This window comes from Octopus bimaculoides, chromosome 20, assembly GCF_046866305.1.
Source record: "Octopus bimaculoides isolate indiv1 chromosome 20, ASM4686630v1, whole genome shotgun sequence".
NCBI lineage: Eukaryota > Metazoa > Mollusca > Cephalopoda > Octopoda > Octopodidae > Octopus > Octopus bimaculoides.
The window spans coordinates 5421046-5437072 of NC_142947.1; the positions used below are offsets into that span (position 1 = coordinate 5421046).

Consider the following 16027-nt stretch of genomic DNA (forward strand, 5'->3'; position numbering starts at 1 on the left):
AGCTATTTTCAGCAAATTGAGTCAATAACTCCCTCGCTGGCTTCTATTGGTAACTGTTGTTGGTGGCGGTGAGCATCGAGGTATGTCGCCATACTGTCTATCTAGAACTTCATTATTTAAGACGGAAATTTAGGTGCTATTTCTAATAAACGCTCACGTAGGAACTCCCTCTTTGGTTCCTAATGATAAATGGCACTGGCAACGCGCACGTTTGAGCGGTCAACGACTGGGTTAAATATTTTAATTTGGAAAGCGAATTGGAGCGAACGTTGTATCTCGATGTCCTACTTTTGTTTACATCACAAACGCACGTGCTCTCACCGGAAATGTTGGATGCTGGGTAGTGTGACGTCACACCATGCCATCATGGCGGGCACCTGCCGAGAAAGTTGCGAAAACTTTTTGAAAAGTTCTTCGAGAAGTTTTTACAGAATTTTTTGAGTGTTTTAACGATGGAATATTGAAGTAATGTGGCTATTTTAAGTGTTAAAGCATTCTTTACATAAAAAGGACATTTCTACACGTGAAGTTCTTTCGAATTAGTGACAACTGACGACTTCAATTTATTTACTTTTACAAGAAAAAAAAAAAAACCTTAAAATTCTTCTGGAAAAGAAAATCCTTGGAATTTCGAACAAACTTTATGGAATTGAATTCCCAAACATCTCTCGTAGAACTCAGCAACGCTGTTGGTAACTTGTTCTGCCTTCATATGATTTCATAATAACAATATAACATGTTAAAATAATTTGGTGTTTTTTCTTTCTAGTTTTTGTAACTGGGAAGGGTGTTGTCAGTTGACCAACAGACTCAAAAATTATTGCAACTAATTTTGTCAAACTGAAAAATTCCTATTGAGAATTGGCAGACTTTTAAACTCAAAACTGACTCTTTTTTTTTTTTTTTTAACTCTACCGCAGAAGTAAATATTCCTTGAATATCTTTAATCAAATCCGCTTGATTATCGTCTGCAATAATTCTTCCATCACTGCACTCGGATGCTATTGTGTGATTAATTTTAATTTCAGATTTTGTAAATTTTTATTATATTAACCTTTCTTCTTTTTTTTTTTTTTTTACAACTGGGTGGGCGTTATGGTTGATGGACGGGTGATGGCTTGTAATCATGGACCATGGATAGATTCCGACAACTTTTGAGCGCTTGTGAACATGGCGAGGTTCACGTTATCCTCAGCCAGTTGGATCAAGGATTCGTACAGGTGGACGATGTGGACGATGACGAGATTACTGCCTTACAAATGGCAGCAGCAAACGGCCAAGAACAAGTGGTTCGGCTTCTGTTGATGCGAGGAGCTGCTTTGGATAAACCCAACATGGCTGGTTGGACGCCTCTAATGCAAGCCTGTCGACACGGTCACACGAATGTGGTAGCCTTATTGTTACAAAACAAGGCTGACTTCAATGCTTTGAATCGACTCGGCGCTTCTGCACTGACCATTGCTGCTCGAGGTGGCCATTTGCAGGTTGTACGGATGCTGTTAGATGCTGGGGCCGAATATAACAGACATGGGAAAGACTGTGAGATCACGCCGTTGATGTCTGCTGCTCAGAATGGACACGATTCCGTTCTGAGACTTCTGCTGGACAGAGGATACGAAGTCAACTACCAGACGCCGTCCAATGGCCTCACAGTTTTAATGGCAGCTGCTCAAAACGGACACATGACCACTGCTCAAGTGCTCATCGAACGGGGCTGTGATCCGAATTTGACCGACATTAACGACCGAACTGCCCTGGAAATGGCGAAAATGCGGGGGAAGCGAGAAGTACACGGCTATTTAGATCGAAAAACCAAAAACAAACCGAAAGTTTGTAAGTTATATTTATATTTTGACAATTTTAATTCAAGAGTCCCGTTTTTTGTTGTTGTAATTTGGCTTACATTGTTTTAATATGGCGCTCAAAATATTTGAAATTGTAGACGGTTTTCGATAAATTCAAATATTTTTTTAAACCTTCAGCAGGACATGTTTTTTTGGTTAAAAAATTTGTTTTTTCCAACTTTAGTTTGTGGTTCAATTCCTCTACATAGCACTTTGCGCAAATGTTGTCTACCATTTTCTTGGGTTAACCAAAGCCTTGTTGAATGGAATTTGGTAGATGAGACAGAAAGTGTGTGTGATATCTTGTCTGTAAGGACCATTCCTTGTACTTGTGTGCTTTAATATCAGTCTCAGGCCACCACCTTGTCCACACAATTGCAAACATTTGGACACAGTCTCTCGTTTAAGGATGTCATTCTCCTTCTCTTTCTCACTTGGCCGTTAAATCTAATTCCCTTATTGTTTTTAATTTCTGTTTTCCCTTTCTTTTGTAGCGCCAGAAGAAGTGAAACCTGACATCATAACTGCTTCGAAACAAGGTATGTCTTCTTTGTTTTGTAGCTTTGACAGCGAGTGTCCCCCCAGCAGTGAGGGGTCCTATACAGACGGACTTTGTTTGTATCAGGATTAATGTAACACGATGCTGCTGTCTGATGTATTTTCTGTTTTCAGTTTTAATGAAGCACTGCACACCTGTAATGGTATGGTTTAATCTTCCATCATTAGAATTACATTGGGCCTTCATGGGATCACATGATCAACCAGACTATCAGACGTTATACATCACTAGTCACAATGCACTTTGCATCATTTTATCTTTCGAGTGATGGCTAGGTGAGCAGAGCAACAACATTGCCTCCGACCGGAAAAAGATTATCCTGTTGCAGGGTGACCCGTTTACAGCTGAGTAGACTGGTGCAATTTGAAATGAAATGTTTTACTCAAGAACACAAATGCACCATCTGGTCTGGGAATCGAACCCATGATCTGGTGATTGCAAGTGCAACACCCTAACCATTGGGCCACACACTGAGTGATGTGACAATGTATTTTATACGATGTGAATTGATAATTTCATGTTTATTTATTTCTTTTTTTAGGCGATCTTGAACGCATTTCTCAGATTCTGAAAGAAGATAAGATACAAGTTGATGCTTGTTCACCTCAAGATGGAGCGACGCCTCTTATGTTTGCTGCCATGATGGGACGGTTGGATATTGTTCGTCAGTTAGTCGAGAATGGTTGTGACCCCAACAAACAAGACACCATCAGTGGTTGGACAGCATTGATGCAAGCCACCTACCATGGGTAACTCACACGTTCTTGTTGTTGTTGTTGTTGTTGTTATGCAGTCCACAGTTTAGCTGTAATTAAGAAGTCCTATAGTGAACAAATGATTATGTGGTAAAGAAGTAAACTTCCCAGCCATGTGGTTCTGACTAAATGACACTGAGATATTTGGTTGGGTGCTGGGGTGTGACCCCTCCCCTGCCCCTAAGTCTATGTTCCAGACACCTCATGTCTCTCTCTCTCTCCAGCTGACAGCCATACTTCTTGCTCCAACATACTGCTCCTTACCAAATACATGGACACAACTTGCCTTGGAATGTCTTTGATCATGGGCCTGCTGGAGCAAGATTGACCTGGGGATAAACAGCATCAAAGTCGTGTTGCCTGCTGACAAAGCTCTCAGAACAGCAAGGGAATTAGGGACCTGGGTTTTATAAGAGGAGCAAAAGAACCTTTACAGGTTGACGGTTGTTGGAAATATTTGCTTCTGGATGGGATCTGATCAATAAGGGAGTCTGCTTGTGGTTATTCATGTTGCTAGAAATAGCTGTGAAATATCTCTCAAATCACAACTTTCTTTGTAAAATGAGTTAGAAACTCACTGATTCATTAGATAAGTTTGTAATCGTAGATATATCCTAATAAGATGAAATGGTCATGGCAGGAATATCTGTGATCATTGGTCTCCTCAATCAAGGCTAACCTGGGGACTAAGGAAATAATGGAGCTGTGGGGAGTTTGACTACAAGATGATGTTGGGATTTCAACCAATTAAACAGCATCTTCATCAAATAAAATGATTTTCTTTCTTTTTTTCAGACAAAAATCTGTTGCCATGTTTCTCATCAATGAGGCCAAAACTGAAGTGACTGTTCAAGCGAAAAATGGATGCACAGCCTTTGACATGGCCTCCCTACTTGGTTGGTAACATTTCTTAAATTCAATTAACAAAACTCTTATCTCAACACTGTAATTTGTCATCTAAAATTGTTTTTTTTCGGGGAGTATAATACCACAAGGCATTTTCTTCTCTGTCCTCAGTAGTAGTAGTAGTAAAGCTTTGTATGCAATAGATGCACTGGAGCAGTACATTCTGTGAGCACAGCAGAAACAGCATGCTCCACTGGATGTGCAATGTGAGGATGTGCATGGATGACATAGAATAAATATGTTGAGAGAAAAACTGGGCATAAGAGGCATCAGATGTGCAAGAAAGAAGACTGCACTGGTAGGGCTACATACCAGTGTTTGGATGAGGAATTGGTGACTGCTAAATGTGGATGAAGAAGATCCAATGTGGCTACAAATTAACTCCAATACTTAACCCTTTGCTAGAATATGTTGTGCTATTTAGTAACATTCTGTTATATTCTGAGTTCAAATCCTGCTGGGGATGACTTCCTTTCCTTTTCAGGATGGAAGTAGAATAAATAGTGGGGAGTGGGGTCCAAATTGATGGCTTTAACTAAACCATCCCTCCCATTAAAAAAAACAAAAAAAAAAAACAGTTGTGGCCTGGTGTCTATGTTATAAATTGTTGTTGCAGATGATGTTGACACAGAATTATTACGTTTACTTGCTGAGAAGACAATGAAAATAACAAACCAGCGCCAGGGCAAAAAATGGGTCAAACAGAATGGCACAGTTCAAGATTTCAGGTCAGACATCAAAGCATTTCTTTTGTTTCTTAGACTTTGTATTTCTTCCCCTAATACTGTTGGAGGGGGGTGGGGTAGCTCTGCAAATCCACACTTTATCTTTATGAATTAGCAGCTCTTCTTAACCACAAAATGTAATAGAGGTATTTACTCATGTTTCTTTTTCACTAAATTAATTGTGACAAGTGGTGGCATGATGTGTCTTGCTTAAAGAGTATTTTTCTTTCACCTCAGCCAGCAAACTTGTGGTCAAAGTTGTCCTTGAGGCAGAACTATAGAATCCCTACACAAAATCTTTGACTTTTAACTCCTCAGTTTTTAATAAAACTGATTCCAATTGCAAAATGAAGATTATAAGAAATTCTTCTGAATCTGATTTCATTATTTTCACTGAAGAAAACAGGAAACTTTGCATCAGTGATTCTATGCAGTGGATTATATTTTACATTTAATCAGAATTGGTATATGATTCTTACCGAGTTCAGTAACCAGATAATTACTTTCAACTACACAACTTTGTCCAGATGTGACCATCAAGTCATATTTTATATCAGTGACTATATTGTCCAATGTGTTCGTTTTCTTTTAAGATGGTAAAGTGTGACTTGAGGGAAAATTGACTGCTATTTCTAACAGGTCAAGCCATCATGTTATTGGTTCAAATACAAAGAAGTTATTTCTAAAAGTTAAACCCCTTCCAACAGCAAAAAACATCTGTTTGTATTCCATGTCCTTACAAATGGTTTCCACAATCAGGACAACCTTGACCTTTTGGTAACATTCACTACAACACCACCACCACCACCTTACACATTTATACATCTTCATTGTGTCTTTTGCTCTCTTTTTCTCTCCTTTCTTTCCTTCTTCACTGTCTTTGTGCAATATTGCTTAAACATTTCTATATATTTCCTCGTTTCAGCGAAGAACACTCACAGAATGGATTGAGAGTAAGTTTCATCTCATCATTTTGCTCCATTCAACCCAATTCTTCATAATTCATTGGTTGCCAGCTTTGTCTTCTTTTTTTTCTATTTATTGTCTCTTGATCTTTTGCTTTCTGCTGGGTTCTTCAACCATTCCACTGACCAACAACACTATATCCATCCATGGCTGTTATAGCAAGATGTTTGTTTCTGTCCCACTGTGTGTCACCTTAGGCAGGTGTCATCTACTAAAGCCCCAGGCCGATCAAAGCCTCGCCAGTGGAACTGGTAATCAGAAACCGAGAGAAACCCATTGTATGTATATATATACACACACACACACACACATAAGTGTGTGTGTTACTGTTGGCTTGCCTTGACATCTCATGGTCGCTGTAAACGAGTGTCACTGTCAAGAAAGCAGTGTCCTTCATTTCTATGGAAACATGTCCTGTCAAGGCGGGAATATTACCTTAGAAATGGGTGAGGGTTTGTAAGAGGAAGGACACCTGGTCATATTAAATCCACCCAAACTAACTTCATACAACCCATGCCAGCATGGAAAAGTGGATGGTCAAAATGCTGAAAAAGGTCCCCAAAATGATGTTTTTGTTCTGCATATTCATAATTTAAGCATTTAGTATTAAATTTCTGTGAGGAACAGAATTTGGCATTTATGTATTTTTTAAAAATTTTCTTTTTTGGCAACAGTTTAGTCTCAACATGTTGCCTGTCTCTAGAATTATTATTCCAAAACCTTATTTTGTTTTTTCCCTCCAATACTCAGGCCTGGTGGAGTCGTATGTCAAACCGTTTCCGCAATCTGAAACTTGGTCGCACCTACAGCACCTCTCATTACTTTGCAACGGGACCGTTCCAGCCTGATACTGATGTAAGTCATCTCAATTTACCTAAAATCTCTTATTTTCTGCCTCTTTTTCGCCCCCCCACTCCCTTATTAACTCTGTCCTTTGAGTCATCACTCAATCCCACAGACCCTTTTAATCAAAAACATTCCATCTGCAACCATTCTGCCTTTCTCCCTCAAACACACTCTTGCATACCTAATCACATTATCCAATTTGTCTCTGTTTTCTGAGACAAGCAGATGTGATCTGAGGGAAAGTTGACTGCTATTTCTAGCAGATTCAATAACCACAACGAGGTTCACCCTGGCTGAATTGTTAAACCTGATGGTAGAGATTCTCTTTCAAATCTCCATCTTATCATTTCACTGGGTTCAATCCCACTGAATGGCACATTGGGCAAGTGTCTTCCAGTGTAGCCTTAGGTCAACTCTAGCCTTCATCGTCGTCATCAGCCTCATGAGTAAAACTGAGTTGGTGGAAACTGTGTGGAAGCCCATGGAATGGACTGTATTTGTTCTTTGGTAGTACACATAATCTGTCATCCTGTTTAACTCCATTACTTGGTTTGTGGGTCCTTTTTGTGTTGGCCCCTTTATTCTAAACATTCAAGATTATTGTCCAAGTCTATGGATAATCAAACCCCATCAGTCTTCACTCAGTCGGGCAAGGAAGGTGGGAGAGAGTTAGGGAGACAGCTGGAGTGTGAGTGTGAGCAGGCTCTCTCTCTCTCCCTCCAGCTGTCTTTCTAACTCCCTCCTTCCTTGTCCGACTGAGGTGGGCAAATAAGAGGACCACCTCGGTTCCTCTCATATTCTAATCTCTCCGTTTCACTCCTTCCCTCGGCTGTCTCTTCAGATCACAGGCACTGGTGCCACTTATAAAAGCACCCCTGTTGATGCCACGTATAAAGCACCTGTGCTGGCGTCACATAACAAAGCACCCAGTACACTCTGTGAAGTGGTTGGCATGAGGAAGGGCATCCAGCCATAGAAACCTTGCCAAATTCAGACAAATGGAGCCTGGTGCAGCTCTCCAGCCTTGCCAGTCCTCAGTCAAACTGTCCAACTGATGCCAGCATAGAAAGCAGATGTTAAATGATGATGCTATATGTCAGGGTCTCCAATTTAAGGTAAACTCAAAGACTGTTACAGCTCGTAACATTAAAGACCACCATGTTCTCTGAAGTTGTTGTTTAGCCACAGGCCAATCCTGTTTAAAGAAACCTATGATCAAAGACAATCCATCCCTGCCCCTTTTTTTTTTTGTTTCAAGTATAGTGTATCTAGGACTGCATTATCCAATGTCTTCCCTGTCTCCATTATGTTGCAGGAGATTTAGCTGCTGTTTCTAAAAGTCAAATGACCAGATTTAGTCTCCACCCTCTTTAGTTGGTTTTTGTCACTAGTTCACTCTAGCGTCAGTGTTGTTTATTGTGTATTTCAGGTTGCCATGGGAGACCAGCATGTCTCACCCGCATCTGCTTTGCCAACTCAACAAATGGTTGACTTCAACAGTTACGAGATGATTCTTCAGGAAACTAAGCGAAGTGCAACAATGTGTACTCAGGTGAGATCATCACACTAATTAATCAAAACACTTAACATGTGTGTTAATTAAATTTGAAAATTATTTGTAAAGCAAACAACTTTTTTCTTCTTAAACTGGTATTTGGAATGTAACATGTGAAAGTATTCAGCTTAGTGTTTAGGGTGTTGAGCTGTCAGTCATTAGGATGTGGGTTCAATTCTTGACCCAGACAACATATTGTCTCTTTGAGTCAAATAATGGATGAAGATTGTTGTTGTTGTGTTTCTGCAGGATATGAGCACTCCACATTCCAACTCTTGTGACACCCTGAAACCAGTTATTCCGCCATTCCTGCCACAACCAACGTTTGGTCTGGACAGTACTGACCACACATCACGTAAACTCTGTACTGGACGCAGGACAGCACCAGTCTCTCCGGTCCTCATGAATTCAACAACGGTAAGTGTCTTGTGTACCTTTATTGTTTTTTTTTTTTTTGCAGGTTTACAAAAGAGGCAGGAAAAAAAAAACACACGAACCCTTTAAATAATCATCTGGCTTGCTAAAAAAGGGCAAGATTCCCTCAAATCCCGTTTTACTCTCTTTAAAAAAAAGTATATGAGAGACAGGAGTTTTATTTTTAAATTAAATGTAATGACTTTCTTACCCAGCAACCTGCTCCTACAAGCTGATTCAAAGTCTACAAAGTCTAATTATTAAAAAAGAGATGGAAACAACTAATGCATTTATTTGATATTTTCAACAGTTATGTTGTATTACCTGAAGTTTTGAATTGTGTTTTTTTTCTGTGTTGTAGAGATCTAGTCGATCAGTAGCCTGTCCTTCAAAACTGCTACACAATCGATCTACAGGAAATCTAAATATGCATCACCAAGTGAACCCATCAACACCCATGATGGCCCCAGCTTCCCGCTATTTTCCTTCAAGTCCTTCTCTTGGAATCACCGGTTCAACGACTGCTACAATCATTCCTGGTTACAAAAAGCATTTGCCATACCAGTTTACAAACAACCCCAGTGCATCATCTGCTCCTGGGCCAACGTCTGCTGCAGCCTATTCAAGAGTGGCAATGTCTAATCGTGCAGCAGCTGGAGGAGAATTCAGTTCTCTTGGGTTGTGTGCAGAACAGGGTCCTGTTGGCAACCCTGCATCAGCTTCTTCTGCTGTTGCTGTTCCTAGCTCAGGTGAGTGCTACATCTGACAAATATTCATTTCATTTTCCTTCTAGTTTTCCAAACCCTTTTCCTTAGTTACAATGAGAGATGGTTCTGCTCTGATTTTCAAGTTCTGTGTTTTACAACCAGGGATGCTCAAGAGAAACAACAGAGGCACCGCCTGGCTGTGTGATTAAGGCTCTTTGTTTCCCAACCTCCTGGTTTGAGATTCAGTCCAACTACTGTAGTCACAGACCAAACAAAGTCTCGAGTGGATTTGGTAGATGGAAACTGAAAGAAGCCTGCTGTATGTGTGTGTGTGTGTATATGTATGTATGTACATACTGGTGCATGTCCCCTTGTCTTCACATCACATGATAGTTGTAAATGAGTGTCACTGTCATACAAGCAGGGTCCTTTCCTGATGACAACAGGAACATTTGGCTGTCAAAAATCTGCCTCGAAAATTCCGTCTGACCCATGCAAGCATGGAAAAGTGGATTATGAAATAATGATGAAGAAACTTGGTCTGCAATGACAAATCATCTGTTCTCCAGGCTGGCTTAGCAGGAACTAATTTGACAGCACACTGGACAACAGGTCAAAGGGTCAGATCCACATTTTGTGGTGTTTGTGGTCAATAATTGATTTCACTTCGTTAAGAGTTGTTAAGGATGACAATGATTATGATACATTTATGTTTTTGGGTGGGGTTTGTTTTCTAGACTACCCTCCAACTGATGTAAACCTTACCTGGACAAAATGTGGACCCAATCCTGCAACTTATTCTCCAGCTCATCGTTTGTACAGGTAAATTTATTTTTTAAAACATCTCAAATTACATTCCCCTGTTGCTCTAAGTTGATGCTATGTCAACAGCATGAAATTTGTGGTTTCAAGCCAAACTAGAACACGCTGCTTCCACCACCACTAATAATAATAATCCTTTCTACTATAGGCACAAGGCCTGAAATCTTGGGGGAGGGGACTAGTCAATTATATTGACTCCAGTGTTTCACTGGTACTTTATTTATCGACCCTGAAAGGATGAAAGGCAAGGTCAACCTCAGTGGAATTTGAACTCAGAACATAGATGAAATGTGGCTAAGCATTTTGTCCTGCATGCTAATAATTCTGTCAGAATATCATCATCATCATCTATGCTGACATGGGTTGGTTCTTTATTAATATTACTTGTAATTTGTAGAATTATTGGCATTAGAATAATTTATATATACATACAGACATTGGAACTTGATGCTGTCCTCCAACTCATTTGCTCCTGTTGAACCATCCAACCCATGCCAACATGGAAAAACAGGCATTAAATGATGAGAAAAGAAAATTTAATGTTCCCCTGTAACCTACCGTTCACTCTTATTAACACCAAGAACCTTTTCCTTTCTGCATAATTTAGACATAGTCTTACTATTATTCCCATCTTTTGCTTCCAACAGTGGTAAACTTTCAATGGGTTTATCGGCGTTTCGCAATGCATCTAATACTACCTCACCAGACAGTTCTACAAGTGGCAGTTCCTCAATGACTCCACAACGATCATCTCATGGCCACAGTACATCTACCTTAACACCTTCAGCTTCTCCAACACCTGGTAAGGTAAGTTAAACTTTGAAGTAATTAGATTTCATACGGCACCTTAATGAACTCATCTTCTCAACAGGATTTTAAATGTAATTAACGTCCCCTCATCATCGTAGGTTGTTTTGAAGGAAGAAAAGTATTTTAGATGTGACACGATTCATAACAATGTTGTTAATGGGCAGGCCCATGGCGCTATGAAAGAATTCCTTATTTCATTTATTGTATCTAAAGGGGATAATTTTAGGGTCCAGGCAGCTGATACACGAGTTCCCTGACTACGAAAGAACTGGTTTATTTTGTGTTTTATTTTCTCTTCTATTTGTAGACTGAAGAGGAAATTTACTGTGAAGACAAGAAGCACATAGGATCAGAAGGTGAGGAATTTTTGTCTTGGATTCTTTGAAAAATCTGTTTAATATGGTTTGACTGCAGACATTGGAATTAAAACCAAATTGTTGTTTGAGGGTTTGAGAGAAGAGGAAGAAGCAGAGATGATGGTTTGGCATCATGGAGTGATCTAGAGAGTCAGGAATAGAGGGGAGGGAGGGGTCGAGATTGTTGTTTAAGCTCAAGACGACTTTCATCGAGCAAGTCTGTAATCAAGAGCAATCCAAATGTGACCATCTCATCTTTTTATATACCAAGGACTACACTGTCCAATGCATTTTCCCTATTCTATCAAAGTTGGATGTAATTTAACCCTTTAGCATTTAACCAGCCATATCTGACCCCAAAATATTCTCCCTGTTTTATGTTTAAACTGGTCAGATCTGGCCTCTCACCAAAATCTCAAAGCTACAACACAATGAGAATAAAAAAAAGCATTTGGCTGAATAATAATGTGAATGCTAAAGGATTAAGGATGATTTATTTCTGGCAACTCCAACTGTGTCAGAGAGAGAGAGACAAACCCAGCAAACTGTAACTAAGATACTGACTCAGCATCAGATAATGAAACAGCAGACTAAATATTCAAGAAGCAGAACAGAATGATAGCTTGCAGCAGTTTTTTTTGTTTGTTTGTTTGTTGTTTTTGCAAGAATCCTGTCATGGTTTGATAAAAGGCAGGAATATCCAAACAGAATGGCTAAGAGATGCACAATTAGCTTTGTCTGTTTACTTTTTACTGATTACAAAACAGAATTAGGTTGCACACGAAGAACATAAATCAACTTGGCAGAAAATCAACAGAAGAAGGCTATACATGTGTGTGTGTGTGTGTTTATATTTATATATATATATATATATTTATGTTTATATACATATATACATGCACATATGAAAATATGAGATGTAATCCACTGCAAACATTTAGGACAAGCGTTGGAATTTAGGTAAGATAGAAATGTGCCAAGAACACAGCAAGACAATGGATGGATGTTATAATTGGCTGCTAAAAAGGATGGTTTGGTGAGTTGCTGCAGGTGATAAGGTATTTCTTTTCATTAGTGTATTTAATTAAAGCTCATCATCATCATCGTTTTTCATGCTAGCATGGGTCAGACGGAATTCATTGAGGCAGATCTCTTACAGCCAAATTCCTCTTCTTGTTGCCAGTCTTCACTTGTCTCAAGCAAGGTAATATTTACCCAAGAATGGACATGTTTCCATGGAAGACTGGAGACAAATGACACTCCTTTACAACTAGCATGCAATGTCAAGACAAGGAGGCACAAATATACAAACACAAGGAGCTTTTTGTTATATTTCAGCTGCTTTTAAATAAAGTATATATATATATATATATATATATATATATATATATATATATCAAACTTTATGAATTTTAAGCATTCTAAAATTTTCGTTTCCTTGCTGCTTCAGATGAATTATCTGGAATACTCAAGAAATTATCTCTAGAAAGATACCATCCGATATTTGAAGAACAAGAGGTAATAAGCATTTTCTTATGTTATGTTGGGTTTTCACACTTTACAGTTCATAAGACAATTTCTACACTGCAATGTAAATGGTTTCCTGATTTTTAAAACATCGAATCACATTTTATGCAAAAGAACACCCTCATTTGCAGCAGATCAATCATCGATTCACTGTATTTTGATGGCAAGAGTGACAAGGGATTGTCTGTGCAACATGGGGGAACAAATATACAAAGCTTCTTTTTTTCTTTTTGTTAAAGTCCTAGTTTACCGATTCCTTCAATGATTGGCAATCACTGCAAGAACACACAGTAACAAAAGAAGAGTTTAGCAATCAAGTCCTGCACTGATGTTTTTCTTTGCCCTTAATCAAAGTCTGTTTTTGATTTTCTCCCACTAATTAGGTTGACATGGAAGCATTTCTGACTCTCACTGACCGAGACCTGAAAGAACTTGGAATCTCACACAATGAATCTCGAAGACAGATTCTAGCAGCAATCACAGAACTAGAGACAGGAAAGGTAATTTTATTTCGATGTTTTCATCATCGTTACTATTATTTTTATATTTCCTGAAATATAAAAAACTTCTAATTAACAATGTCCGTAAACTCTGAACATCTCCCACCTCTTAATGCCTTCACCCCTCCCCCGACAATTTTGAAAATAAAACTTAGTGTCCATTTACATGAAAAAGTAATGAAGTTAGTGTCGACAATATTTAATGATGGGGCATTAAAAAACTAATTAGAAATAATTATGTGGGGAGGAAAAGACAATATGAGTTAATGACTAACCTTGTTCTCTGAATTATTTTAGCAAGCATGGGAGACAACTCTGAACATAGTTCCATCTTGATATATGTATATGACCTCATCAACAGAGCATGCACTTTGTAGTATTTGTTGAAGTCTTGATGAGTGAATCATTAAATGTACATCAATTAATAGACACAAATTTAATTAATATGTACATTAATTGATGTAGAAAACTAGAATTATTTAGAGACTGAATGAATAATCTGAGACATTCCTTCTTTTAACCCTTTAGCATTCAAAACGAGCACAGTGTGGCTCAAATATTCCTTGTTTTATGTTCAAGCAGGTCGGATCTGGCCTCTCATACCTATCCTATAATGTCATTCTCAAAATATAGAATCGTATCATCAAAACCGGAAACCTACAAGATAAGATCCAATTAATTCTTCAAACATTTGACTAAGTAATCTGAATGCTAATGGCGTAATTAACTCACCTTAATTCTAATAACAATTACCTTAAGGGTGTGGAGTTAAAAAGCATCATTTTATATAATTGCAGGGTCGTGAAAGACAACAATTCCGGGAGACTTTGACATTGTTTCAGAAAGCTCAAAGTTTAACTGAAGGTAAGCAATTCCTCTATATTCTCAATGGCTTGATTTGCTTTATTGTCATTTCATTATTTAACCTCCAGCCCCAACTCACCACATCATTGATCCAAAATGTTCCAGTCATGACCAACCCTGCCTATTTTTTTTGTGTTTTCTCTAAACATAAAGAGGCAGTGACGGGGACCTTTGGTGATATTCTGTGCTTGAGAAGACCCGACAAGCCGAGTGAAATCGTGGTCGTGGCTGATGTCAGTGTTGTGTAACTGGCACCCACTACACTCTTGCAGTGGTTGGCATTAGAAAGGCCATCTGCTAGCCATAGAAAGCATGCCAAATCAGATTGGAACCTGGTGCAGCCTCCCAGCTTTCAGTCAAACCGTCCAACCCATGCCAGCATGGAAAGCAGATGTTAAATGATGGTGATACATTGAGAATTACATTATTCAAAAAGTTGTTGTCGGTCGCTTAGCCACAAATCAGTTCCGATTAAAAAGACCACTAGCAGTTTCCTGTCTTATTACGCATCAACATCTATGCTGTGCTTTTTTCTGAAGATGGTATTCTGTGTTTTGAGTAAGAACTGGCTATTACTTCTAGCAACTCCAGCTGTGTGTTTACAATCCACATCTTCATATGAAAAGTATTGAGCCTCAAATGATGAGGTTTGACTAATAACTCTGCATTTTACAAGACATGGAATAAAAAAAATATTTGTAAAACAAATAGTAACAGGGAAAAGCTATAAAATTACAATGGAAAATTAGCACAAACACACAATGGGAGTTGCTTATTATAATCACATGATTGCAAAGTTAGTGTGTTCCAAACTGGGTCTTTTTTTTGTTTTGTTAAATGTTATCAGTCAGTTATTGCTGCTGTTTGAAGGCTTCAGCCCCGAGTGATCAGAATAACTTTCACTGTCTACAAATCTAAAGACTTTTTTTTTTTTCCTCTCTTTTAGACTTGAATTAAACAGTATTGTGAAGAAAACTGCCCCATTATCAAGAATCTCAGGTGTTTCATTTGCAAAGTACACGTTAATGCTTTTCTCATCACATTTGTAGTACGATACACCACCCAGGGGTTTGAATTAATTTGGAAAAGAAATCACAAATTCAAGGCTTAACTATTTTCATTACTAACATAATTCAAAACGATCAAGATTTGGAATTAATTAAGAAAGAGTATCTCTAATCTTAGCTATCGGTTCGTTATGTTAGAGTTGACCAACTGAAATATTCCTATGATGAGAATTGGATATCAGTTGGGACACTTTACTAGTTTGGCTGCAATTAAAAGGGCTAAATGGGTGTTTCAAATTAACACTTAAAGGGGTCACATTTATGGAAGGCTGATATGAACACTTTACAAGATATGGCAGTTTTATATCCTAAAGAAACGGTCTTGGATCAAAAGACACACAACAAATCAAAACTAGAAAAAAAACTTTTACACTTCATTTACATGTTTTTTTTCTAACAAGTCCTAGTCAATTTGCATTCTCTTATTTTTTAATATTCTTTATCTTTCTGTGATTCAAACAATACAAAAGAACTTTGTGCCAAAGATGAACTATTCTGGTAAACTCATCAGGATTTGCTATATTAAATAGCATTCAACTCTGATCAATTTTCTAAATAAACTTGTAAATTTATCCAAAACTTTGATTTTTTAAATTAATTTCTGTATTTCAGGTAATTCAAAAGTAATGTTTTTTTTTTTTATTCAAAATTTATATCAAAAACATTTCTGAATAAAAACACTTTAATTGTCCTCAATTTCTTTCAAGTTTTAGTTTCTAATGATTTAAAAAACATTACTTTTGAACTACCAGTGAAGAACTGAAAAAACTTTTTTCTTTATATTAAGTTTCCTTCATTTTGTCT

At 38.1% G+C, this 16027-nt stretch overlaps 1 protein-coding gene across 1 annotated transcript; it reads left to right on the forward strand.

The window, feature by feature from the left end:
* The first annotated feature begins 353 nt into the window (after window positions 1-353).
* On the forward strand, window positions 354-15802 carry LOC106877556 (ankyrin repeat and SAM domain-containing protein 6). Its single transcript, XM_014926490.2, has 17 exons — window positions 354-1833; window positions 2339-2383; window positions 2945-3152; window positions 3954-4054; window positions 4681-4792; window positions 5715-5742; window positions 6506-6610; window positions 8031-8153; window positions 8406-8573; window positions 8932-9319; window positions 10015-10099; window positions 10747-10906; window positions 11217-11265; window positions 12716-12783; window positions 13176-13292; window positions 14090-14156; window positions 15103-15802. The coding sequence occupies exons 1-17, from the start codon at window positions 1134-1136 to the stop codon at window positions 15111-15113; spliced, it is 2535 nt and encodes an 844-aa protein (XP_014781976.2). The 5' UTR covers window positions 354-1133; the 3' UTR covers window positions 15114-15802.
* Window positions 15803-16027: the final 225 nt, after the last annotated feature.